The sequence below is a fragment of the Pagrus major genome, chromosome 6, assembly GCF_040436345.1.
Source record: "Pagrus major chromosome 6, Pma_NU_1.0".
In the NCBI taxonomy this organism is placed as follows: domain Eukaryota; kingdom Metazoa; phylum Chordata; class Actinopteri; order Spariformes; family Sparidae; genus Pagrus; species Pagrus major.
Genome location: NC_133220.1, coordinates 6595019 through 6622257, shown reverse-complemented (window position 1 = coordinate 6622257; position 27239 = coordinate 6595019). Strand labels below are relative to the sequence as shown.

General features: G+C 41.3%; 2 protein-coding genes across 4 annotated transcripts in view; one reads left to right on the top strand and one right to left on the bottom strand.

Moving 5' to 3' along the window:
* Window positions 1-1023: 1023 nt before the first annotated feature.
* Window positions 1024-6529, top strand: blcap (bladder cancer associated protein). Of its 3 annotated transcripts, none has more exons than XM_073468978.1 (2): window positions 1024-1102; window positions 3704-6529. In XM_073468978.1, the coding sequence occupies exon 2, from the start codon at window positions 3903-3905 to the stop codon at window positions 4164-4166; it is 264 nt and encodes an 87-aa protein (XP_073325079.1). In that variant the 5' UTR covers window positions 1024-1102; window positions 3704-3902; the 3' UTR covers window positions 4167-6529. The 3 variants fall into 3 exon arrangements, with proteins under 3 accessions (XP_073325079.1, XP_073325080.1, XP_073325081.1); XM_073468979.1 differs by having other exon boundaries at window positions 1079-1097; XM_073468980.1 differs by lacking the exon at window positions 1024-1102 and adding an exon at window positions 1254-1274.
* Window positions 6530-7392: 863 nt separating this feature from the next.
* ripor3 (RIPOR family member 3) overlaps window positions 7393-27239 on the bottom strand; it is a 52525-nt gene continuing 32678 nt past the window's right edge. Inside the window, exons 4-26 of the mRNA XM_073469133.1 lie at window positions 25500-25655; window positions 25279-25357; window positions 25141-25164; window positions 24579-24632; window positions 24160-24309; window positions 18186-18249; window positions 18042-18085; window positions 17313-17438; window positions 17025-17170; window positions 15339-15465; window positions 14930-15090; window positions 14141-14365; window positions 13784-13856; window positions 13207-13470; window positions 12977-13122; window positions 12746-12893; window positions 12509-12638; window positions 12223-12387; window positions 11858-12022; window positions 9850-10052; window positions 9331-9414; window positions 9149-9239; window positions 7393-9067 (exon numbers count right to left, since the gene is read on the bottom strand). Of these exons, the coding sequence (XP_073325234.1) occupies window positions 8967-9067; window positions 9149-9239; window positions 9331-9414; window positions 9850-10052; window positions 11858-12022; window positions 12223-12387; window positions 12509-12638; window positions 12746-12893; window positions 12977-13122; window positions 13207-13470; window positions 13784-13856; window positions 14141-14365; window positions 14930-15090; window positions 15339-15465; window positions 17025-17170; window positions 17313-17438; window positions 18042-18085; window positions 18186-18249; window positions 24160-24309; window positions 24579-24632; window positions 25141-25164; window positions 25279-25357; window positions 25500-25655 (2926 nt within the window). The 3' untranslated portion in view covers window positions 7393-8966. The remainder of the gene's footprint in view (window positions 9068-9148; window positions 9240-9330; window positions 9415-9849; window positions 10053-11857; window positions 12023-12222; window positions 12388-12508; window positions 12639-12745; window positions 12894-12976; window positions 13123-13206; window positions 13471-13783; window positions 13857-14140; window positions 14366-14929; window positions 15091-15338; window positions 15466-17024; window positions 17171-17312; window positions 17439-18041; window positions 18086-18185; window positions 18250-24159; window positions 24310-24578; window positions 24633-25140; window positions 25165-25278; window positions 25358-25499; window positions 25656-27239) is intronic.

Below are 27239 nucleotides of genomic sequence, written 5' to 3'. Positions count from 1 at the left end.
AAACTCTAAGACTTTTTGTAGAATCAATAAAATAAGAATTAAATGCTGTTGCTACTTTACTTGGATCATATTTCTTTCTGTATTTAGTTCTGTTGTTTTTATTACTGATGTTAGATTTCCTTGTTAATTTCTTTAAATGCTGACAGATTTATTTGCCATTTCTCTTGGCTTCACTAACAGCATAACAGCATTTTGATCACATGCTGTCTCACTGTTTTGGTCGTCTGTGTAATAAATTAAATGTGACAAATAAAGTTTGGAGAAAATGGGTGTGGTTCTTTTTTGGTCATTTTTTGCTCCTGCAACCCTGAGTCTGATTATTTAACTTTGATTATGCATAAATTCCATTCATCTTCACCAGTTTCCGTTTAGTTGGTTAAAAAATACATTTTAAAAAAGACATCCCAGAGAAAAGAGAGGATAATTTATAGTTATACAAGCCACAATTGAAGTTTGATTCAATATTCAGCAGGGAAGGTGATAAAAAATCTTAAAGAAAAGTAAGAAAACAACATTTACAAGCTTGCCAAGTGATTAAAATGCTGCCTGGACCCAAATGTGTCTTCAATACAGCCCACTCTCTCACTTTTATGATGTAGGAGCTGTGACTGTCAGAAAGAACAATAAAGTTTTCACAGGGACAATTTATTATATTGATTATTCATTATAAGATTTGATTGGACGACTCTATTAATCCCCAGTGGGGAAACTCATATGCCACTAAATCAACTCATAAAGACAACAAACAATATCGACATTACATTCACAGTATACAACAAATACAATAACATCATAATTAATAGATTTGTTGTCTGCTCTGCTGTAGATGCAATTTGTATATTATATTATATTTTATTTTATGTCATTTTATTTCATTATATCATATTATATACCTACCTATAATATATGGTGTTGACGTGAAGTTAAATGCATTCAGGCAGACCTCAGTCGTCTAAACCTCTTTGCTCCGCTGCACCAGGGGTCCTTTCAGCTAACGCTAATGTTTGTTAGCTAATTTGCTAGCTAGCAGCTACGTACGCAGTCACAGTCAGAATGGTGTTGACGGTTGTTGTCTGCTGAGAATGAGCCCGAACAATGTCAGGTTTGTTTTTGTTTTTGTTTTTTACACATTCATGCAACACAGGAAGTCAACTCGTACAAAGACGCCAATCGTTGTCATTGTGTTATCTCACTGTGTTGGTTATGTACGCCGGAGGAACAATACATTGGCAAAATCTTTTGTTTTTCAAGCTAACCTAGCTAGCTAGCCTCCGGTACGTGTAGTTCCTTCTTCTACCGATTAAATGTTGATGCTAAACTCCGCTGCAAGCTGGTCGTTTACACTGGCCGTGTTTATAATTTACAAAACACGATCTAACATTATAGCTACACAGACTGATACGATAACACAGTTTGTGACCGGTTCTGGTCCACTTTTAGAACTGGCTCACGCTGCGTGCTAACGTTACCGCCCACTGCGATGGATTTTTGAGGGACGTGATTGTAGATGAAACAACTTGGATGTCAAAATTACTTAATAACAGAAATAGTTTGTCGTACTGGCGGTATCCCGAAATGATGAGCGCCCCTCTCGGGCTCTAAATTTAGTTTGTGTGACGTCTCACGATGCGTTTGCTTCCAGTCGCACGCCTTGCAACATTAAATTGGTTGGTTTTTGAATTGGGTTTGGTTGCACCACTTTGTCCGTATATTCTAGAAGGGGCTAATGTTTGATAACTTGGCTGTTACCTGTCAACTAGCATAAAGAATGATGAGTGAGCTTAAGGTTGTAACTTCAGGAACCAAACTGTGAAGCATTTTTTAAAAATGAGCATTGATTTAATTAGTTAACCTAACTAGCATTAGTGCTAACTAGCCTGTGTGCTCAGGTTGTCCTATTGAATGTTTGCGAATTTAACCCAGCAAGTGTGTTATTAGTAACCACTATTTATGTCGTTATTTCAACATGACTGTGTTGTGAAGTTATGGAGACGATGCTAGCAGCTGTGACTGAGAGTAAGTGCTTTTGTCCTTCAGGCAGCCGCAGCCAGTTTTCATGTTGAAAACAGCCGCTTCAACGTGAACTCGCTGCAAATCTCGACTCCGTTAAACATTAACCTCAATTTTTGTGTTTCACATGATTAAACACAATCGTATTAATGTGGTCAGATGCTGCATATTAGTCCTCCGCATATCTGCATGATAGCGTGGGTTTGCTTAGTGCGCAGCTAGTTATTGTTAGCCGAGCAAGCTAACAGCTACCAGTATCAGGCCCTTACAAGGAAGTTACCTCTGTAAATACATGATGTAGCTCAGCGTTCACTTTTGGGAGTCATTAACATGGGCAGGGACACTGATTAGTCACAACTGTGTTACAGTGTGAGACAATGGCCTTCAGTCTGTAGCACACAGGAAAGTTACATGTCTGAAATCTCTCACACTGTCCAGACTAACACGCATGTAATGTTTATTATTACCTTTTTAATGTAATCATCTATAAATAAATATCTAAAGTCAGTGTTCACACTATATTACAGAGTCTATTTATATCCATACATGGGATGTCTCTGAGATCAGCATTCATGAATTGCTTTTAAAGGAGTGGCAGTAAGTATAGTGTCGGGCTGCAGCCTTCGATTATCATTGTCTGTTCCTGTTATTGATTAGTTGTTTGCTCTTGTTTGGTTTCTAACCCAAAGATGTTCAATTTACTGTTGTAGAGGAATAAACAATCCAGAAAGTATTTAGCCCACATTTAAAAAAGCTGGACCCAGATCATTTTTGACTTTTTTTTCTTAAAAAATACTCAAACCAATTATGTGAGGCTGTGAGGTATCGTGTAAGGAGGATCCTTATATAAAATTCAAGTTTATTATAGGTTTTTATTCACAAATATACAGTAGATCTGAATTAAATGTTAGTCCTGTCCTGCAGCCCACACCATACAATGTCCCCGAATGGCATGTGTAAAAAGTGTGTGAAATTTAAGGTGCAACTAACAACTAATGTCATTAATCAATTAATCTGGCATAATATTTGACATAATTTTTGCTCTATAAAATGTCAAAAACATGAAAAGGCCCAAGTTGACATTAAAAATGTCAAAAACTTTTCAGTTTGGTATCATGGAAGTGTAAGAACAACTTAAAACCTGAGGCTGCTTTAAAAAATTATGTTAACGATTATCAAAATAGTTGTTGATTAATTTCCTATATTGTTTGAGTTGTAAATTAAACTCATTTTTATACTTCAGGCTTTTTCCCGTTGCATATAAACAGAACTGTACGTATTAGCTGGTTCTGAAAAAGATAATTCCTTCATCCAGGCAGTCCAAGCAAAGATTGTTTGTATATTATAGTAAAAAAAAATTTTTTGTTGCAGTACTACAATCACAGAGTTTTTCATAATTCATTGATTATCAGTTTCCGATCCAAAACATTCCCTAGCTACGGCTTCTCGGTTATGAAATTTGCGTTTTTTTCATGTGTTATAGTAAAGAAGAGTATATAGACATCACCCTGGGCTCTGGGAAAATGTGATGGGCATTTCCACTGTTTTCTGGAACAGAGTGGACCAAACAGTTGATAAAATAATAGGCAGATTAAGTGATAAATAATTGTAGGTTGGAGTCTTAGTTTGATCAGACTTTGTTTGGGACATGAAGTCATCCCTTTTCACCTCATCTGTCCTCTACTGTTTACAGGGATGACCTGACGACAGCAACATCTGGCTTCTTCGACCTGTCCCTCCATCATCTCAGCTCGGATAGGACGACTCTCCCACATCTTACTATCTGCTGAGTCTGCTGCATCCTCCTCCTCCACAGACCTCAGGCGACCCTGGATTGAGCTGTAGCAGCCCCACAGAGAGCTTCTGTCAGCGCCCTTCATAAAACAGAGACAATGTATTGCTTACAGTGGCTACTTCCTGTGCTGCTCATCCCCAAGCCGCTGAACCCAGCGCTGTGGTTCAACCACTCCATGTTCATGGGCTTCTACCTGCTCAGCTTCCTGCTGGAGAGGAAGCCCTGCACCATCTGTGCCTTGGTCTTCCTGGCTGCTCTCTTCCTCATCTGCTATAGTTGCTGGGGCAACTGCTTCCTCTACCACTGCCAGGATGCCGCACTGCCGGACGCTGCCCACGACCCAGCGATTGTCGGGACCTAGGAGAGAAAAGGGGGGGAGAGATATCAGAAAGGGGGAAGAGGGGGGTGTGAAGGGTGACGAGGCATTGCTGGAGAATGATACTGCCATGCTGTAAGACAGGACGGACTACACTTTGGGGGCGGGAGAGCAGTGAAGAGGCGGTGCTGAAGGACTGCCGGAGGGGAATACCGCAAAAACAGAGAGCGCTCAGCCAAAGGTGGTACTGAGGAGTAGAAGAGCCAGTTCTGGAGGATTATGGGGGGCTGTTTTCATGCTGTAAAGACAGATTTGAATTTCAGGTTGTAGGAGGAGAGGAGGGGGAAGTGATGTCGGAGGAGACATTATGTGTACTTTTACGTAACGGGAAGGAAAGGAGGGGCATCCAAACTTTAAATGCTGAGGGGAAGGGACGTGTGTGAACTTGGTGTTTAGGAAAGAATTTCAGTTTCAGCAACTTTCATTCCAGCATCTGAATGAAAACTAGACACTATAAACCCCACATGTGACCACTGTGTTTCAGTATTCTGGTTCCTTTCCAACCCTCTGACGTGTTTACTACCAATACTACTAAAGAGAAACGTCACTTTCCCCAAAAACCTGTAGGCTCGTTTTTAGAGCTGGGTTAAAAAAAAATAGATTTTCCGATTCAAATCAATCTGTAATTGATTCAGAAAATCCCGAATCGATCTTTCACTCTATGCCTTTTCCTGTGGATGCATGTCAGCGTCTGAAATCAACACCCACCAAGCACCAAAAGAGACTTTCTGTTTGGCGAGTAAATCTTTCCAGGCTTTCGTCACACTCACGGCTAAATGTTTAAATCGAAAATAGTCTTGTGATTAAAAACTATGTTTATAACGCGTTTTGGTGTAATTTTCGGGCGCTCGGCTTCTGTCCTCTGCTGTCTGTCAACATCTTACACACAGTACAGGAACAGGGACTTGATGGCGCGTTCAAGTGCCCCTCGTAAACACAGAAATCAATACTTAAATGGCCACAGAGTTTGATTAAAAGAGGAAAATGTGTTTATTTTTTCTTTGTATCCTTTGTTGAAATACAGCCAACATCTGTCATTACCGTCTTGCTCTTTCACTACAGTATTTTTTAACAATTAAATGCTAAAATCGCAGCAATACTCCATTAAAGAGTTTTACTACATATCCCCAAAAACATGTAATTAAATCCTGTGTGTAAACAAGAATATTTTTAATATTTCTTGTACAGTTTACATCTTAAATTAAGAAAGTAAATGGAATTGAATTGGGACCTTGTGAATCGATTCGGGAACTCCTCGGCGATACCCAGCTCTATTAATTTTTTTTTTTTTTTTTTATAATGAAAATGTTTCAAACCTCAAACTGCCAAACTCGAGTTGGATCTTTCACATTTCACTCGCAGCCACGCTCGCCTCTCAAGCCCGGCACCGTTTCAGTTTTTGACGACCAGTAAGTGTTAAAGAATATCTGGCATCTTGACATGTTTGTCCCCCCCGTAGGTGCAACACGTCTTTCACAGTCCACCCCTGACCAAACTCTGTCGCCACTCCGGCTCTGCACACGTAACGCTATCCTGAAGGAGAGCACACTGACACTGGACAATCAATAACTATGCTGTGAATAATTCCTCCTCTGCCGCATAGCCACACAAAACGCACCTAAAAGAAGGTGTTATAATGCTGAGGAGCTGTCTCGTTGTTATTACCCCACTGTGCTCTGCAGCCGCCCCTCGTCTCCTCTCCCTCCTCTCGCCTCCGAGTGAATGTCCCCCTACCGACCGACCTACCAGACTCACCATCTGAACATTTTGTTTCTTTTTTTTGCTGTTTTTTTTTTTGTTAGGTTTTTTTTTGTGCATGGGTTGCCGTTAGTTATTTTTCAGGCATAAAAAGTTCACACACACATTTTAATTAATAAAAACAAAATGCTGAACGTTTCCAAAGGGTTAAAAAAAATCTGTATGTGTGGGTATGTTTAGGGCGTATGAAAGAAGATTTGTGTTATGTGCGATAGGTGTGTATTTTTTGTGCTCATGACATGCTGATACGCGAAGAAATGTGGGGATACACAAGGTAACATGACAATAGATGTTCAGTATTTCCAGCAACAATAAGTTATACAGCGCGCTGGAGGAGGAAAAGGTATCGAATTTTCACTGACAATAATAACTTTATTGTTCATTTTGAAGGGCAACGCTGTTCTGGAGTTTCCTTGTGTATCACTGCTGTAAGTGTTATGATTAGCTGTCAGACACAGGCTACGGCGTTCATACTGTGTACCTATTGGTGTGTGTGTGTGTGGCCTCCTGTCGCAGTGCTGAACATGCTCACTGCTGCATTATTGCTTTGGTTTTAATTTAAATAAAGTTTTTCCTCTCAACGTGTTAAACTGTGTAGAGGTCCGTATTCTATCAAGCATAAAAAAAAAAAGGTATTTCACGAACAGCTAGCTGTTTTTCTTCCATTTTTAAATTGTTTTTTGGTCTCGAGCTCTAAAAATCTTAACGGAAGTGATTGTAAGAAAAGTTGATTTTTGAATCTCATTCCCATTTTCACTGTTGATTAATCTGGCAATTATTTTCTCAATTAATCGATCAGTTGTTTGGTGAAAAATGTCGATCAGTGTTTCCCAAAGCCCGAGATGACGTCCTCAGATGTCTTGTTTTGTCCACAACCCAAAGATATTCAGTTTCCTGTCATAGAGGGGAAAAAAACTCTTTTCCTTAAAAAAAATACCCAAACTGAGAAATCATTTGCAGACTTCATGAGGCACGTTGGCACCGTTAAATTAGAGATCAGGAACAGAACAGCCACAGTTAATGTTGAGTCCTTTTAATGCTCACAAAAGTGAAACGCTTCCTTTTCTTGTAAGTACAATATAAAGTCTCAATAATACACATTTCTGTAAGCAATATACATCCAGTTACAATAACATATAGCTGTTAAAACCACAGTTTGATGCAAAGCTGGGACCATGTCAGAAGAACGTCTGGACTCAAAGTGAAAGTGAAGAAAGATGAGTCCCAACTCCTCATAAGTGTGCGTCAGCGTGTTACTTCGAACTTGTTGACTGAAATCATTTTGGTGCTGAACAGACGGGCGATGATGGATCAACATTAACAAACTGATCCAGGGACTTTTCCTGAAGTTAACTGTGTACATTTTGATTTACGCTGCTCTCTTTAAATATAAGTTATTGCCTTGTTTGTTCAATCAATTGACGACTTTGTTTATCCTCTTTTTTTTTTTCATCTAGAATCACCACGAGGTTGATATTTGTGTTTTTAAGTAAAATATCTCAACAAAAAAGGGCACATTTCCATGAAATTTGGTTCAGATGTGATGCTCTGCAGTCATTTAGCACCACCATCAGATGAAAACTGAACTCTTACACGTCCAACACTTTGGTTTATGCAGCTTTAGATGTAATTTGTGTATCTAATTAACAAATGTTAGCAGGTTAAACCAAGATGGTGAACATGGTAAACTTTATACCTGCTGAACATCATCATGTTAGCATGCTGATGTTAGCATTTAGCTCAAAGAACTCCCTCCTGTGTTGAAGTGCAGCCCCATAGAGCTGCTGGCCTGCCTGTAGTGTTGCTAAATCCTGTCCTACACATTTATACCTCACATTCTTACTTCCTTTACTCTCCTGTTGTCCTTCCTTTCTTACAAATCTCTCTCAGCTCTATGTACCTTCATTATAGCTTCTTTTTCTCGGCTTTTACCTATTCTGATGATAAATTGTCAAAAAATGTACACAAATATATATAGTTTTTTGCTGATTGTCTCTTCCTTCTAATAAGTTCTTGTCTTTTAACATCTCTGAGCCATCCGGGCCTGCAGGAGGGGACTGAAACAAACCAGGCAGAGACTCTTTAAACACAGTTAAGACTGAACTCTGGTTCCTGTTTATATTCTGAACAATTTCATTCTGACTCTGCATCTGATCATCTGGAAAAAAAAAGGGACAAACTGTGTCTTTTCATCTCTTGTGAGATCTTAATGGTGCAGTTGTGGTTTCCAGCACGAGAGCTCTGGTATGCTGAGGATTTACTGGGAGAGGAAAATGATGTAATTTGATAATTTTCTGGTACCAGAATCTGTGATGAGCTGTCAGGGCTGAAGAGAAACCTCATGTGACTGAGGTCTTCTTCCCATGCCATTTTATTGACCCTCCAAACATTCCTTAAATATCCCAGTCAGAGGGGTCCCAGGTCAGTTTGACCACAGCCAAATCTTCACTGTGGGCAGAGAAAGCATCCTCAGGTCAGGGCCTTCGTACTGAAACAGCCAGCAGAGGGCAGCACCTGCCTGCGTCTCAGTGATCACACACAGCTGAGTCCATTAACAGCGATTACACACAGACATTAAAACCACTGACAGGTGAAGTGAATGACAACAAAAGAAAGACGTAGATTTTGTTGTTAGTCCCAACAAAAAGCAGAAATCAACTTTAAGCTGCACCAGGAATCTAAGCAGGTTAAATAAACTACAACAGGACTCCTTCTTCTTTAAACAAATGTGCATATTTGAGCAAAAAAAAAAAAAAAATCCAAGATCCCAGTAAAGTCTCTTCTTTGGTCACAGGATAAAGCAACGTCAGAGCTTTGGAGAAATCCATCCAGAGAAAGCTAGAGTCATCTCCTGCACTCGTCTCTTTGGTTTTTGTCACAGGGGTTTCTTTCCGATTTCTTCAAACAAAATCAGAAAGTTCGATGCCTCGTACGCTCTGTTTAAATGTAGTCTCTCAGCCTGACAGTCAGGATCATCGAGACTCTTCATGCCGGGCTCTCTGGCCTGTTTTAGGTCCAGAGTGTGTCCTATAGAAATGTAATCTCAGTCTCTTGGTTCTGATACGCCTCCTCCTCCATCTCAGTGTACAGCTGGTCCATCCTCTGGAAGGCCAGGTAGCCTTTTTTACCTGCAGATGAGCAGATGGAAAATATAATAAAACTACAATATATTGAAATAAAAACGAGTGAAAAGTAAATAATGTTTGTACCAAAGGAGAGGACGGTCTCTCTGACAGCGCTGCGAAGATCTTCATCCGCTGACCTCCATAAATCTGCGATGTGGTCCACACTCTCTGTCGCCTGTTCACACACACACACACACACATTGACGTTGACGATGTAGCAGACGGTGGTGAAACTGTATTTCTGTGAGTGTTGCTGTGATTCTCACCCTGAGGCACTTCAGAGCCAGACAGGAGCCTTGTTGGATCTGAACATCAGCGCTTTTCAAGCTCTCTGTGTAGTAAACGACCGCCTGGAGGAGAAGAAATGATGATGTAGCAGTTGTAGAAGCTGCATCATTGTTTGTATTTGCACAAGGTACACTGGGCAGAGTTCAGGTGTGAATGTGAAATCTTCCTGATTTAATGGAAGTTAACAACAATAGTGAAAATCACAAGGAAACTAAGCAACTAAACAAAAGGAAGCTACAACTGTCTCAGTTTCTTTGGAAATTGGTGCAAGATGCATTATGTTTTCCTCTCAAGACACTTCCACTTTAACATTTAGTGATTGAGGATGACTTTGTGACTGCATAAAAGCCTTTCAGACATGTGGTTGATTTTGTGAAAAGCATCTATTTGAACCCAAAACACTATCTTGCCATAAACCAAACTGAAACTCAAGTTTAAAAATACTAAATGAAAACTTTCTGCTTCACAGTGAACACAGCGTGGACAGTTTGATGTACCTTGTTCCTGAAGGCTTTGCAGCCTGCGGCCCTGCAGAGACAGTTGACGGCAGCTTTGCAGACTTTGTGGTTGGAGTCGATCTGCAGGGCGGCCAGAGTCTGCAGCGTGCATCCCAGTGGGAGGAGCTCCGTGATGGACCGCGCCCTCAGTTTATTTAAAGCCCGCCTCCTTTTGGGGCTCCTCAGGGCCGACAGGATGTACTCTGAAACACATCAGCGGTCGTAATGAAGGAATAATACGCCTCATCTGTTCAGTTCTGGAGCCAATCACAGGGTTTTCATCAGCACATGGCCATATTTACGTTTTTTCTGAGCGCTAACGGGACATTTCTCCTCATTATTAGCTTAAAATCTGAGGTTTAAAATTCATCCTTGACCTCAGAAACATGTCAAGATTTATAATGGACATGAAATCTCTCAGGACAGGCTTGTTATAAGTTTTATTTACTGCATCAGCAACCTGAAAATCCTTGCTGAGACAGATGCAATATATTAAATAAGTTTACACTCTTCATTCTGCTCACACTGTGCAGCCCCATTAACAGCTCTGAGATGTCATTTCTTTACATCTCAGAGAAGCAATTTTAATTTCATCTCCTCTGGCTCTAAACTCCATCCGCCTGGTGTTTAAAGTGAGTTAAAACAAATGCCCAGATTAATTTCGGACTTTTATTTATTTCCCAGATTGAATTAAGCACCGAAAACACAGTTGTTGTTGAAGATTTAGTCGTGTCGTGCCATGAAAACCAAATGTTTGCAGACATCAACACGCTGCGGCCACATGAAGGAGGAGAGGAAGCAAAGAGGAGGAAGGAAGGATGCTTGTTTTTATGTCTTCCTATCCGCAAAATATTTAGGCAATAAAATTAATCATGAATGAAACTTGAAAGATACATTAAGGAGAGTTGTGGCCTCCCACACACACACACATGTATATATACACACACACACGCTCGCCCAGTTAGTTTGGTGTGACTGTTTGGCAGTAATGTTGACAGATGGTCCAGATGCCTTCAGAAAGCTGGAATCTCTGGAACGTTCTCAGATCCTAAAGCTCTCGAGTTAAAACTATAACAGCATGCCGATCCTTAAATACACACACAAACACACACACACACACACACATATCTCCATACACAAACGTTGAAGACACCTGTCGTGTGTGACGCTTGCTGTAAGAAAAACAATAATGATGGATTTACATATAAATAATAACTATCACCTCAGTTGGCGGCTATGACACGGGCTGCGACGTAATCCTTGTGGGGAACTTCAAAAGTATATCTACTACTAGCACCTGATTTTCTTTTATTTGTCAATTCTGTACATTGAGTCTGGTCGATTTGATGAGAGCGATACATCAGGTGATTCCTAAATTAACAATAAGTCTTTCTCTGTCAGGATTCTTTCCATTATGTGGTCGGACACTTAATATAACAATCTGAGCCTGTCAGCGGCAAAACAAGAAGTTTTTATGGATGGACTTTGACGCTCACAGTGTTACGACCCCAGAGGTCGTATAAACATTTCTATTGTATGTGCTTTAATTGCCTCTGTGCTTTAATTGCCTCTGTGTTACCTGAGTGCGTGTGATTGGTTGCAGGTGTGTTTGGTTGAGTGATTGTAGGCTGTCCAGGGAGCTGATTGGTTCCTGCCTCGAAGCCAGAAGTTTAAGGCCGGCTCTTCCCAGTTCCTGCGGGCTCTCCTCTCTCAGCCAGACTGTCAGCATGTCTGTTTGTGTTCTAGATGTGTTTTTAAATAAAACCTTTAAAAATGCTTTGCTGCTTGGGGGGAAGAGGGGAGGCTCATTTTCATGTTGCGCCAGGGTTTCCCCTCGGCCCTGGTCGTAACAACAGTCAAAGTTTCCAAAGGGTTTCCACTGCAGCATTCCTATCGGTCATTTACACACCAGAACATTAATCATAGGGCCGAGGCTTAAAAAATTGATAAAAGCAATGGGTGATGTGTGAACCTGAAGTCCAGAGTTTTAAATATGTAACAGCTGTACCTTCTTTGGAGAGGCATGAGATGTGCTCTCCGAGCTGCTGGACGCTCCAGCGTTTCAGATACACCGACAGCTGGAAGAGGGTGACTCTCTCCGGGCTGCAGACCGGCCGAGGGCTGGGCACCATCCGACAGGCCGCCTGGAGCTGCTGCAGGAGCTGAGAAAACACTGCAGAGGAGGAGAAAGAGGAGGCAGGGTGTCCAGCTCAGTCAGCAGGTGATAAACACTGCAGTGTGTGATGGTCAGTGTGCAGGAGACGACTAACTATCATTTTCATTATCAGTTTAATCTGACGTTTCTTTTTGTGATTAATCGCTGAAAAATCGCTGGTGTTTGAGTAAGAAAGGTGGAATAAGGTGCTTCTGTACCTTTTTCTGACTGGCCGGGCTGCTTGGCCTTCACCTTGTGCGTGTAACGTTTCTTCAGCGTCCTGGAGAAACTGTCCGAGTGGCAACAGAACGGAGAGCTGCTGTCCGTCACACACTCCTCCCAGAACAGCAGCACATCCCTCGTTCTCTGGGCCTTCGGGAGGACTTAAGGTAAAGAGAGGAGGGTGTTTACCTTCATGTACTCCACGAGAACCAATGTATGAAATGGCTACTTCACAGATTTGCGTCCAGATTTGATGTAATAAAAAACGGATCTTCGACTCACTGTCTCTTGCAGAAATGTTGTTGTTCTTCTCCAGCAGCAGACAGCTGACTCTGTCCAGGACTTCAGCTTGCAGAGCCGTTTCCTGCAGCAGCTCCCTCCTCGAGGGGCTGAAGTCGGTCGTTCTTATCAACTGAGGAAGCATCAGGTGCATTTGTTAGAATTTTAAAAAAGCAGCTGAACAAAAGCTTTGTTAATGTGGACAAATGGCTTGCGGCATACTATAGAAACATCCTGTACCTGTAGCAGGATGCAACATATATCCAGGTGCGTCTCTAGAGCCTGGTCAAGACCCCAGTTCCCAGAAGTCAAAGGGGCGATGACCAGCTCTTCCTCAGCAGCCAACTGGCTGAGCTTTCCCAGAGTGCTCTGCTGGAAAGAACTGATGCTGAAGGATGAGGATAAAAAAGAGAGATGAGTTGTTTCACAGTAAGTCGTTGTATTCTCTTCTTCTTCTGTCTGTGAACTCACCCGCTGTCTTTTAGCCTCAGGCTGCCCAAACAGGAGGTGTCATCATCTCCGGTGAAGTCATTCGACAGGAAGTCAAAACTGCCCAGGACTTCCTCTACAGCCAGAGTCTCCTCTGATGACGAGCTCCTCAACAGAGAGAGGTCGTTCTGGAGGATGCCACAGAGCATAAAGATGACACATGTTCCCTCACAGGTGTGTGTGTGTATATGTGTGTGTATATAAGTACCCACCTTTAATATGGTTGCCAGGTGCAGTATCTGGTGGTCCAAGGCTCTCAGCTCCTTCTCAGAGCAGCTCTGGTTCTGTAACGTCTTCTCCAGCTCAGCGATCAGAGCTCCCAGCCTGACGGCCTGAGCCCTCCGCTGGGCGCCGCTCACCCCCGGCCTCCCCTGGGCCGGAGCAGCAGGTGTGGGTGAGGAGGGGGTCACGGCAGGGGGCTGAGCAGTGGGTGAGGGCGAGTCAGGGGCAGAATATGACTGAGAGTCTGGGGAGTCCTGGAACAAATGAGGGGAAGACTGAGTTTACCTCTTGGCTAATAACATTAGCTGGAACACACACACAAAAAGAGGGGGTCTTTAATATGAAACAGGCCACAATTGACTAATTTAGAGTTTATTTTTGTTGTTTTAGTGAGTAATGGTGAGTATTTGGTTCAGTGATTATTGGTGGCCACCCTAGCAGCCCCAGAAAGCTTTCCTCCCTTTTGAGTGCAGCTGTTTTGTTTCACCAGGACTTTAAAGGATTGTTGAATATACTTAAATGTTTCAGGTGTTTCATAACTCAAGTTTATTTTGCTTTATTTTGTACCTTAGCTACGCTGTTTGTCTCAGGCTCTGGATCTCCAGTTGTGTTCTTTCTGAGGATGTCAGGCGTGCTCGACCTGTATTAAAATAAAAATACAATAATAAACAAATAAAAACACAAACACAAAAATATGCAGTATTATCAAGTAGTGTTATTACAAGAGAGCGTTAAAGAAATACGATTTTTAGCTAAAATAACACTCAAGCTAGATGAAGCTGAAAACAGTTCTGCTTCTCTTCAGTTCAGTTTCTTAGCTCATGAGACTTTTTGGAGATAAATGGTTTGGAGGGGATAACAACACTTTGTTTCTCGGCAGCACTTAAGTTAAAGAAACCAAACATTATTTGAGTTCATGCTCACATCTGCAGAGCCAGCAGGGAACCCGTTTTACTCTCTGCTGGTGTAGAGCGAGTATCTAACACACTGCCCCACTCCTCCTCTCCATCCTTCTCCTCCTTCCTCCTCTCCCTGTCCTCCGCAGAGACCTCCAGGGATCCTTCCTCCCCGAGGGACAGCTGAGTCTGACTTCCTCCCAGACTGGTGCCTCCACTGTGGCTGGAGGGGTAGCTGTGAGTCCTCTTCAGACTGCGGAGGAAGAGATTTTTAAACATGATTTGTTTATGTTGTCCCAGAACAATCTCTTTATTAATCTCCCACAGAGAGGAAACTGATATTTATCTTCTCATTTAAATCTTTGTAAGATTGCAAAAAAGGTCCCCAACATCGAGGTCAGGACCCTCCGTGGGGTCCCAAGATGAATCTGTAGAGTCATAAATTGATTCAAATGATGAGAAAGAAATAAAAAAACTTGTTTATGTTTATTTTCAGATTTTTTTCTTGTGAAATACTGGATACTTTCACCTCTCCAGGCCTCTCAAAAGCCTTCAAATTCAACAATTGGAGTAAGTAAATGACTCTTTGCTTGAACTGATCATAAGTAATGTCTACAACAAGACAGACATTGTTTTATTCAATGGGCTAAAAAGCCAAAAAGCTTGTGAAGTAAAGCTCTAAAGAATCAGGAAGACATTACTTAATCTCTTATTATTACTGACGAATCCCATGAGAAAACAACAACTGATTAATTTTACTAGTAAGTTTTGCCCCTGTAAGCACTGCCTTTGATGCTCACCAGCCCAGATTACATACCTGAGGTTATAGGCGCTCTGAGGGCTGTGGTTGGATGTGATGGAGGTGTTTGAGGGGTCGGACAGGTAGCTGAGCAGAGAAACTCCTCCTCTGTTGTGTCGACTTTTAGACACCAGAGACGGGAGGGAACCCTCTCGATCCTTCAGCTCACGCACCATCGACTGCAGAGGAGGAAGAAGACAAACAAGATATCAACTTATATATCAAAGTAAAGGTCCTAAAGTCAAACTGTGTGACCTTTTTGTTAGCAAACTTTATTTTGAAAGTCTAACCAGCTCTTCACGTGGAAAAGTGACACTAGAGGTAGAGGTGGACCGTCATAGTTTGAAGCTTAAGACTAACAGAGTGTGTGTGTGTGTGTGTGTGTGTGTGTGTGTGTGTGTGTGTGTGATCCTCCGTGTATACTCACTATAAAGTATTTCTCGGTGAAGGACGGGGTGCTCGGAGCCGTCCAGCTGTAAACTGAACTCTTCCTGCTCGACACCGACTGCCTGCTGACGGACAGCGGCCTCATCTTCTCAGAGCTGTCAAACGGACTGAACATACAAATACAAACACAGAATATAAACACATGAATGTACATTAAACACACATCTGCTGAATATTACATGTATTTCATCCATTTGTCAATAAATATCACTGATCTTTAATACTTGCAGTATTTTACATGCACAAAAAGGAAAGGCAAAAACCCAAAAAGCACAATACGACCTCTTTAAATGTCTGCAGACAATCACCATTTTGTATCTTTTATTAAAGCCCACAGCTTAGTTTTTTTCTTTTACCTGAAGCTGCTCAGCATCCTCCATCCATACTCTTCACTTATGCTTTTTAGAAACTACATATTTCTGTATTTTTGTCATCAAAATGTGTACATATTGTTTTTATTTTGCTGATCTATGCTGTGCACATGACATCTACTTCCTGTCCGTCCATCCTGGGAAAGCGAATCCCTCTTCTGTCTTTCTTTTTTCCACCGTTAAAGGAATTTTTTGGGGAGTTTTCCGTTATCTCGAATCAAGAGTCTAAGCACAGATGATGTCATACACTGTACAGATAGTAAAGCTCCTCGAGGCAAATTCTAATTTTTGTATTCAGGGCTGTGTGACTAAAACTGACTTCACTTATCATGCGTAAGTTTTTATATGCAGCAGAAAGACTGAAGGAAAAGTCTGAAATGTGTGACTCATTTTCAGGCTCAAAATAACATTGTGTGTGTGTGTGTGTGTGAGTGTGTGCAAGTTCAGCAGCCATGTGCGTGTTTGTGTGATTTTCCATCTCTTTTGGGAAAATCCATGAAACGTCCTCCACCTGGCGCCTCTGAAACCCTGAAATGTGATCTGTCATGGTGCAAGGGCACAGGAGAGTGTTTGTGTGTGTGCGTGTGTGCGTGTGCGTGTGTGTGTGTGTGCATGATGTACACTCTGAATTCAATGAGCTGCTCAGTGACAGCTGGCTCAGGTTAGAGGTACGGAGGACGCAGAGGCAGAGAAGGAAGACAATAACAACAACAGAAACTGGATGTGAATCTATAATAATCCAACACATCGTTCATTGTTGTTTACATCATGTTGTTTGTTGCTTGGCTTTGTTTTACTGCAGTGAACATGTGTTATAACAAGAGGAAGGAAGCTGTTTAAATTAAATTAAAGAAAAGAAAAGAAAAGGCAAATGTCTCTGTTCACCTCTTCACTCTCCTTTTGTCTCGTCTGAGAGGAAGATATCTGATGTGTTTGTTCACCAGCTGCACTCGTCATTCATATGAATCATCACTCGATACCTCGACAGGCTACAACTCTGAGGTCGAGACTAAAGTTCAGAGAAAACGTCCTCATATTTTACGCTACAAATTCAATTTCCTGACACAGCTGTCCACACCCACTCCCCTTCGCCTCATCCAATTATTCTGCCTTCCTTTTTGGGAACATCTCTGACTTCACTCCTCATCACTTCACCACCCATCACCTTCAGAAAATCCTGTCCTCGTGACATCATGGCGTTTCTTTGCCATCGCCTCATCTGTTCTTGTCACGGACGACTTTCAAGTCCGTCTAGATTAAATCATATTTGTGTGTGAGAATGTGTGTGTTCGTACTTCCAGGTGACTTCCAGCTGCAGTTTGATGGTTCCCAGCTCTGTGATGTCCACCAACATCAGCTGCGGCTTCGCCACGAAGAAGTCCGCGCTCGCACACGTCACCATGCCAACCAGCAGCCAACCCAAACCCTTCGCCTCCGTCACCTGACAGAAGAGATCTGACAGGTGAGAGAGTCGCACACATGACCAGATATCTTGACCACAACAGTAAACAGTAAATATACACGAGTGTACATCATGTGTTCGTGTACATGTATAGGTGTGTATTTCTGTGTGTGTTTGTGACCTTGATCTCAAAGTTGTGGTGTATGTGCGGGAGGAAGACCATCTCCTCTTCATCCCAGGACTGTGTGTCGTCTGATTCGATCTTCCCTCTGATCCTCCATCGCTGGCGGCCCAGCCGCACCATCACCTGGTCATGTGACATCATCGAGACATGACATCACCAATCACCAAAAGTCATGAACAGGTCAGTAAATTGTTCAGAAAGTTTATGGCTGCTGTTTAAAGAAAAAAGTTTTGCTAATGTTGAAGGCTAAAGGGTCAGTTCATCCAATTATTTTCTTGTCCGTGCAAATATTTAGGGTTTTATTTATTTATTTACTGGATGCCGGTGAGACTTTCATAGTTACAAGCTACAGAAGCTACATACGGTAGAGGTGGATATAAAAATGCGTGCAGTTATATTTTTTGTTTAACAACCCGACAGCCAGTTCTTTCAGTTCTCAGACTGTCTGAGAAGGTCTGTAGGAAGGATGATGTTTCTAGAGCGCTCTGCTACTTTTTAGTTTTTCAGGTGTCATTTTTTTTATGTTGTAAACAAAACAGTATTCCACTCTCCTCCTGCGACAGTGGATGATTAAGCTACTTCTACTCAATCCATTTTGAAATATCATATACGTTAAGCCTGTCTCGTTTCTGTCACTTTTCACGTGCTGAATGTTGTTTGCATTTTAGGGCTTCTCCTTCGATTCGTTCAAGCTCGTGATATTCATCTTGAAACAGAGAAGCTCACCTCGTATTGGTCTCCAGGGCAGAGCCGAGCGAAGCCAATCAGACCTGAAAGTGATAACACATGTTCAATATTTAGACGATAACGTGTCACCGGATAATCTGTAAACTGCTCTGGGACTCTGTGTGTGTGTGTGTGTGTGTGTACCTTTCATTTTGATGTGCAGCTCTCCGAGGAGGATTTCTAACTCTCCTTCCATAACTGACATGTCCTGCAGAGAGAAGGAAAGGTAAGAGTGGAACTTTAGAAAAGGTAAATAAATCTTCAGCTGGGAGCCGTTGACACTTCTTATTTTTGTTAACCGTACACTCTTTCTTTAGCTATCTCCTGTCCAACGTGAGGTCAAAGGTCGAGGTCATCTACTGGACATTTTTAGTACATTCAGCAGATATTTGTCAACAAATTTCTTTAGCTTTTCGACTGACAGATGATCTGTCTCCTCATTTTACCGCCGTACTTGCTGCTGATTCTTGTTGGGGAAAAGTTCTGGTGCTGGTTCAGTTAAAAGCTCAGTGTGTAAGGAGAGAGTCGGGTGCAGAGCAGAGCCAAACCTTCAGGAGGAATAAAAACTAATTAGATAGTAATCGTTCTACTGAAACAAATTACTCCAGTAATAACTTGAGTTTTCCTCTAAGAGTTGCAGACGAATCAGCAGCATGTGTGGAGCAGACTGCTGCTTCCTGTGTGGGCTGATGTTTGACTGATGAAGGTCACGGCTGTTGGTCACACGCCGCAGACCAAACTCAAATAACTTGAGAAAAACTGCGAACCAAGTGGCCAGTTTACGACTCTTGTAGCACCTAAATATGCCCGTTAACATCCTGTCTAAACACAGAGTCTACTACAGGTGGTAAAAACACCAGGGTTGTTCAAACTGGGAATGTTTCAGGATCATTCAGAAGTCCTGATTTGTATTTTTTATGTTTATTTGACCTGTGGACATGTTGGATGCCCTCTACAACTTAAACGGACTTAAAAAACAGTAAATACCTGCCAGCACAACAACATAACGTAACAAAAACAACATGCATGCAGAGTATTTTCATTACAATAACTGCTCGCTCAAAACTCATGTTGATGGCACTGCAGGAGACCAGGCTCAGTGTCTGAGGTTCAGGAAGGAACCTACTGAGTTTTTAAGTGGCCGAGGTAAAACATAAACACTTCCAAGAAAGCTAAAGTCTCCAGTTGGGCCATAAAAGGAAATGTTTCTAGGAAAATCAATCCAGTCAATTTTAAATATCTCATCTCCATAATCCACCATAATCATAGTCACAGATTAGAGGAAGCCGGTTGAAGCCTCTGCTGGATAAAACTCATTTCTTCACTGTGTTGCTAACAGAGAATGACGTGTTCGTGTGCAACAGAGACTTCTCTGCAGCAGCAGTGAGGTGAGATGAAACCGCACCGTCGCTACAATAAAAAAACATTTCAACATTTATTATAAATTATTTATAAGCGTGAAACCACTGGATATTTTAAACGACGCATCGGGACTCCAGCCGTGTTTGTGGCGACATAAACAGGTATTTTAAATCAAAGCCAGATGTTTTCCTCACCCTTACCGAGTGGTATTTGTGACTAAACCTAACCAGAACATAAACGAAGTGTTGTCACCACACGCAATTCAAAACTGAACCCAAAGAAACCCAAATTTTCAACATAACTGTGGTCTGCAGAGACGTAAGCTGCACATACTTGTTCTGGTAGTTTGGTTTCAAAAAACTTTACATGACGTATTTCAGATTTTTCTGGTGATTTTTCCAATATCAATAGTAAGAAGATGAAGAGACCCAGGACATATACGCACTGTTTCAGTGTGTGTGTGTGTGTGTGTGCATGTGTGTGTGTGGTCGTGAAGACATACGCAGATGTCAGTGTTACATACGGAGGTGCTGACCTCTCTGTGAAAGACTCAACAGTTGCAGTAAATGAACATGTGACAGTGAGTCCTCTGCATGTTTCTTATCTGACGTATGACCACAACAGAGAATTACGTTTGTTTACTCAAGAACTGTATTAAAGTACAATTTGCATAGTATTTCCATTTTGGCTGCTTACATACATACATTTAAGATGGATATTAAGCCTACTGTATACATTTTTTTTTTGCTGTTGTGCCTTTTTGAGGCTTTATTGACAGGACAGCTTGAGAGAGGACAGGAAATGGGATGAGAGGCAGGGGGACAGTGAGGACAAAGCCTCTGTACATGGCTCGCACACTCTACCAACTGAGCTACTGGGGCGGCCAACATTTATTTTTAAAGTTTTAGTTACTTTGCAGGTTCATTAATAAAACAAAATATAATCAACACATAAATCACGATGTATTCTTTATAAGTCAGTGGTTCCCAAACTTTTTCACATCAAGGACCCTCAAACTGACACAAATTAGACCACAGGACCATTTGAGTGCAGCTTTTGCACACCTTAGCCAACGTTTCAGTACTCAGACCTTCATCAGGTGATCCAAGATAACGAGTGTAGTAAACAGAAAGTGTATGAAGCTGATGGTCAAACTAGAATGACACTCAGTGGAGTGCATACCTCTGAGAAGACTCAACAGTTCCCTTTAATTCAATCAAACATTTGGGATAATGTTCCCAACAATGTTAAAACCAGAGAAATCCATCATTTCTTTCAAGGTAACGGCGCGTTTTATTTGGTCGCCTGTCGCTTTAACTTCCAGGAGAGAGTCAGAGAGTGACGAAGGAAGTCGGAAAACATCAAATTAAAACCGTGGAGACTCGTAGATAGATTTTCATCAGCAGTGGTGTTTGTTTAAGAATCAAAACAACAACTCCCATGACCCCACACTACTTGACCATGACTGCAATGTCATCAAACTACATCTTTTGTTTCCGTTGTTTTGACCGAGAGACCTCTAACAGCAGATGTGACGTGCTGTGTGTTTAAACAAGCAAAAAGTGTTCTGGCGGAAGAGAGATCAAAATATTGAGGGAGAATTTTGGAAAAAGAGAAAGTGACCATATGAAGTGAAGAGAGAGTGAGGAGGAGAGAGTAACAAAGGATAATAAACAGAGAGAGAGACAGACGGACAGAGAGACAGAGGGACAGACACGGTATGAATGAGTCTTCAGTTGTCTGTTAATGACCCTCAGCCTGCGGTCTCACTGTGGGACCATCACTCACACAACGGATTATTTCCCTTGGCAGCGTCATGACTGAGCGTGGACATGATGGATACGTGGCGACACTTTTGGCCTGAGCGTGTTTCAATCACAGCTCTTTTTACCGACGACTCCCTCTGGGATCGTTCAGAACACAAAGAATCTGCTCCCAAATGTTTTTCTGTGGTGATGAAATTATTTAATTTTTGCAGCATCACTGAAATCTAAAAAAAAAAATGTATGAAGCGTTTTCTACAGACCATCAAGTGTTTATTTTTTTGTGGATGAATAGATTCTCTCAGCTTCCATCACGCAGTATTTCTATCATGCAGGAATGATATGATGTTGGGTTTTTGGCACAAAAGAGACATTTCCCCTCTAAATTTTACAGTTATTTTACAGGCTACGTGGCTACGTCACGCTTGGATGTGGAAGTAAAGAGGCTAGAGGTAAATTAACCAGGAGACAAAATGGAGAGAGGTCTTCAGGAGTAGTTGTAATTGTTCCTGCATGTCAGCTAGCATCGGCCATGTTGCCTGCTGTCCAGAGATGAGGAAGAAATGCAATGATTATGAGTTTATTCGGCAAATCTGTTTCCATCAAACATTTTGCATGTTAACCACCTCAAGCAAGCTTTCAAACTTTTTTGCGAATTAGAGGAAGTTTTTTCAAATTTTACTGTTTCCATTAAATTTCTAATGCTACTTTCTTCACAATGCTTTATGGAAACACGGCTGTTGTCACAGATGTCACAAGTTTTTTTAAATATAAGAGTGTCGAATCTTTTACTTACTACTCAACTTATGCGCTGATAGTCTGACAGTGAGTACGTTACACAGATCTGTACTTATTTTTTACTCTCTCCTCTTTCAGTTTTACTTTCACTCACGTTTCTCTTCTCTCCGTTTGAATGAGCTTTAATGAAAGTAAAATAACCGTCAGCCCTGGTTTCAGCTCTGGGAGTCGTTAGCATGAAACAAGACATGATGAATCTGTTAATGACTCCTGCAGGTCGTCTGTTTAACAGATGCTACTGAGGTTACTTCTGACTGTGTTGACTGTTTTTTAAACGTATAAAAATGCTGCATTGACCTGTAAGTATAAAGATGTGGAGATTGTTTATGATGTATTTGCTAAAAATTACAGCATTTCATGAACTTTAATGAAAAGCTTTAACTGGATTATTACTCTAGAAACTGTTTGAGGATGCTGGGCTGGTTCTGGATCAGAAACAGGGACAGGATGTTGAACACGGATTTTTTAGTGATTCATCATACAGGTGATGATGTCATGTGTGACCTCTGTCAGCTGCACACATGGTGAGATCACGGCACAGCGGTGATTAATGTGTTTCACCTGAGACACATTTAACGGAGCCAGAAACAAGGTGCAGACGAAACAGATTATATTGTGTAGACAAGAAGAAAATACTGTTTATCGGCTTATTAAATATGTTTTTTCCAGCATTTATTACATTGACCTAAAAGAGTTCATTTGTCCAGAATCTGGCTCAAATATGAAACAAGTTTAAAATTCTAAAATAATAATGATAATACATTTAACTAATATACAAAGACGCTTCAAAAAAGAAACCAACAAAACAAAAAACACATATCTATGATTATTAAATTAAACGTATCACGTCTTTTCAGTTGTGTTATATCACAACAAGACTACAGAGAGATGAGTGGGCTTTAATTTTAAGTTGGTTTGGACAGCACCGTAATGACTTTTAGGCCAGCTGCCAACCGTAAGATGTTTTGTTTTATTGTGACGTGTAAATTTACACCTTGATGCCAGAGCTCACATCGATCACAGCTGCCTCAGTTGTTTTTATTTCAACCCAAACGCCCAGAAAAAAATGTTAACATTGTACGTTTCAATCACAGATATGTTGAAACTGTATGTTTCCTTTGGTTTACATTTGAGTTACCATCATTATCTTGTGCTTATAGTCTGGTTAGGTTTAGGAACAAAAACCACTTGGTCAGGGTTTGGAGAAGATCATGCTTTTGCTTAAAATACCCAGTTTGGTCAAACACAGATGGACTATACCCTAAAATTACCCGGTTTTGTTGTTTGAAACAGAAAGCCAACGAGTGGTTTCAAACAGTTGAATCTCTTGAAAGCTCATATACATGTAATCTGAACGTAATATGATACACAGTGTGGAAATGTGGTAGATCTGTCTCTGCCTACAGCATCTTCTCACTCACCCCACCCTGTATTTCTGAGAAACTTTCCAGACCTGCCACTCTCCCACGTCCACAAGATGCCCTTGGATATCCCCACCAATATCAGTCACCAGGTCTTTAAGTGTATAAAACCAGTTCTTTCCCTTCACCGGTGCTTCATGCTGTGCTCTTGTGTTCTGCTATCTTGTTTTGACCTGCCTGGCTCGCTTGTTAGGACTGCCTTCTTGTTCTTGAATATTGATTAAAGTCCTACTTCTTCGACATGTTCCTCCTCAGTGTCTACATTTAGGTCCTCAGTTTTTCTGCTGCGTACACACACACTCCTTACTAAGAACATCAGGTGCACTGGAAGGTCAGTAAAGGGAACACAGGATGCAGTTTGTTTACTTGTTCGAAAATCTTGCACGTCTTGGATCGGAAATGAACTCTTCCCTCCGTCTCTGTCCTCAAAAGACAGCGAGGCAAAGAAACAGCAGAGGAAAGAAAGAAAGAGAGTAGGGAGATGAAAAAGTAAAACTAAAAAGAAACTGAAACTTAACTTTATCTGGCCTCTATTTCATGGTGTTACTTCTTAAAATTGAAGATAGCAGCAGATAAAATTGAGAGTAATCAAAGGAGACGTGGCCCAGCTACAGTGAATATGACTCCCGACCATTTCACTTCTCTTCTCTAGAGACCGAGCATTTTAAACCTGACTTCAGTTAGTCCTGCTTTGAAAAAGATGTATTATTGGCAACATTTGTACCCTGTTTCACTTAAAACCTGCTCTTTGTGAAAGAAAGCACAGTGGTGTACCTGCAGGCTGTGTCTGTGGTTGCGGTTGAGCTCCAGCAGACTCTCTCTGGAGGCTCTGGTGGACGGTGACAATGAGAAGGCTCTCTTCATGTTGACCGCTCCCTGACACAACCTCCACTGGATACAATACGTCTCATACAGCTCCTCCACCTGCACAGACAGAGACGACCGACAACACGTGACTGCTAGCCTGAAAAATGTTGGCTGAACTTTTCACGGACCTCGTCTGTTAATAAAACAACTCACATTACTGTTTTTTTGTTTGTTTCCCAGGTGATTTTGCTGCATAGCACATAAAAATTAGACAAAAGGGTTTGCTCAAGCTTTTCAAAGCTATTAAAAGTTCACGAACCTTTAATTCAAAAACCACAATTAAACTAAAACTAAAGAAACAAATGTAAGAAACAACAACGCCTTACCTTGCTGATTTGAAATTCTAATCTTCGTATGTATCTCTCCAACGCTCTTATCTCCTGTGAAGGCAAAAATATGATTACCTTGGGTCTATATGATCTTTTTTCAATGTTAATATACCTGGAAATCTGTTTTTTTGGAAATTAATGTATGATTTTGCTGAGTGGTGAAAGGTTTTACACCATGAATTTAAAGCTAAATCTTTTATATAGACTGAATAATACCATTCATTTTAGGCTGATTACTTGCTTGTGAAATTACTGTATTTTCTCATGAATTTTATGCTACTTGTTCGTTATCTGCATATGATGACGGCAAGAAATAAAGAGAAATACTGTTTCTTGATTTAGGGTAATTCAGTGTATCTTCTTGACGTACTATCTTTGATTTTTGATAAAACAGCTATCTGACAGTTTGATATTTATTAATTTCTACAAACCTTTCTTTTTTTAAGTATATTGGTATGTTATTAATATATATTAATATATGGTTTTATATCAAAGCACTAATTGTTGTCAGGTAAACAAAAGTACATCTGCAGAGGAATGGCTGTGTTGCAAAGATCACCTTCTCCAGATCGTACAGAAAGGCCTGAAAACAAAAGAAAGAAAGAGAAAATACACCATCATCATCATACGCAGATGAAAAATAAATCAAACCATCCCCACTTTCTCTCTCTCACACATATTCAGCCTCTCTCCTCACCAGTCTGGAGTTTCTCTTGGTCTCTCTCTGCTGTGACGACAGGAAGTCCATCTCAGCCTGGTGACCCTCCAGAAACTCCCTGCAGACGTCACGTCAGCAACAAGAGTGACTCAAACTTCATGACATTTAAAGCAGCATTCACACCACATTACGTATGTATGTGCAAGTGAAGTATGTCTTTTTGGCCTACATGGCTTCTCATACTCTAGCAGTATACGTACGTGAGTCCTTTGCGTAGCGCCTGGAAGACCCTGTCGACCTCATCCGGCTGCATAGACCAGATAGATCCTCCCCCTCTGCTGGGAGACAGGTGCATCCTGGGAGATTTACCTCCTGCCCCGGCTTTAGAGCGCATAGAGTTACGAACAGAGGACGACCTAAAAACAGGGGTTAGGGTTAGGGTTAGGCTAATTTTCTACTTTTTTTGTTTTTCTGATCTGATGATGATGTTCAGGGATCTTCGTCATCATTGTTAAAAGAAACCGTTGACTGTTGGGAGGATACAAGTAGTGAACGGTGCAAAAAAATTAGAGAATCTGAAGCATTTTGCGCGGAGACGCTCACACACAGAGCGTTTGTGTCCACACACACATCTGTACAGTGTTTTTACCGGCTGAAGCCCCACTCTGATTTAGCAGACGTCCTCTGTAATTATGGACTCGGGTTATAAAAGTGGTTTTCATGGTGTGTGAAATTTGTCGTCCCTGTCAGTGTGTGCGGTGTGTTTATGTCATGTTTTACGGCCTGGTCGCGTCTCATTCCTGCCGCCATCAAAGCCCCATGATGGAGAATCATGAAGGAGACCACACAGTATTATACTGTTAGGAACGAACAGAGAGAGTGTTTATGTGTGTGTGTGTGTGTGTGTTTAAGACATATAGTGTGTTTTTGAGTGTGTTTGTTTGCATGTTTGTTTCACAGGAAGTGCATTCCTGCTCTGACGTGACATTTTGTTCCCCACTTCTCTCTCGTGGGACTGACAGCTGACATCTGTGTGTTTGTTACTTGTTGTTTCTTCATTCAGAAATAACATCTAACAGTCTGTGGTGCGTTCACTGTCTGGCCATCAACGAGAAAAAAAAGGCTCGTCTGAGGGCAAAGGGATTTCCCTCGACACAACATGAGACAGTCCAGCTTCAAGTGTTTTAAATCTTAAAGAACAATAACTGATTTAATTTCCTCTCTTTTACTGTTCCACAGTACGAAAACAACTCGCACAGAGTCAATATGAGGCCAGAATCTGGTCAAAGTATCTGCGTAAGTGTAATTTCACTGGGCTGAATTCATCATGACAATTATGGGGATAATTGGGAGTCTCCTCTGGGAAAAAAATCCTCAAATACATGATGCCTGAACTTGAATTAATTTTGCATGAATATTATGAGATGTGAACCACACAGCAAAAGATTGCCATCATTGTCGAGACGTAACATGCAAACTAGTTCTAGCACAACAGTTAGCAGCAGACTGTGTTTGACATGTGTGCAAATATCTTTTCACTTTAAATCTGTGTTTTTGCCTGATAACTTTATCAGTTTAACTCTAAAGAGTTTGCAGCGACTGAAACCTTAAAGGAATAGTTTGCTAAATATGTAGCTGGAGCTAGCAGCTGGTAAACAGCATGCTAATGAACCTGCAAATGCTACTTGGTCTGTTTTAGATCCTTGTGTGGTCCTTACTCTACCATACAACTGCTAACATGCTTTATATCTATGATTTTTAAGCTACAGTGCTAGTTTGTTTACTCCCCTGCTGGGGCTCAGCCTGCCAGCTGCTGTTATTCAAACAGACAGGGACACGCCCCTCCAGTCAGAGTCAGCTGAGACTGAAAGAAGTCTTTTTGAGACAGTTTTTTCTTCCTTTTATGAATAAAAAAAAACTAATTTATTTTTAACCCACTCCCTATTTATTGTATTTCCTGGACAGCTGCCAAAACCTACAACTATAGCATACTTGTATTA

Coding starts and splice junctions, on each gene's coding strand:
- blcap (XM_073468978.1), top strand. CDS start 3,903: ATGTATTGCTTACAGTGGCTACTTCCTGTGCTGCTCATCCCCAAGCCG.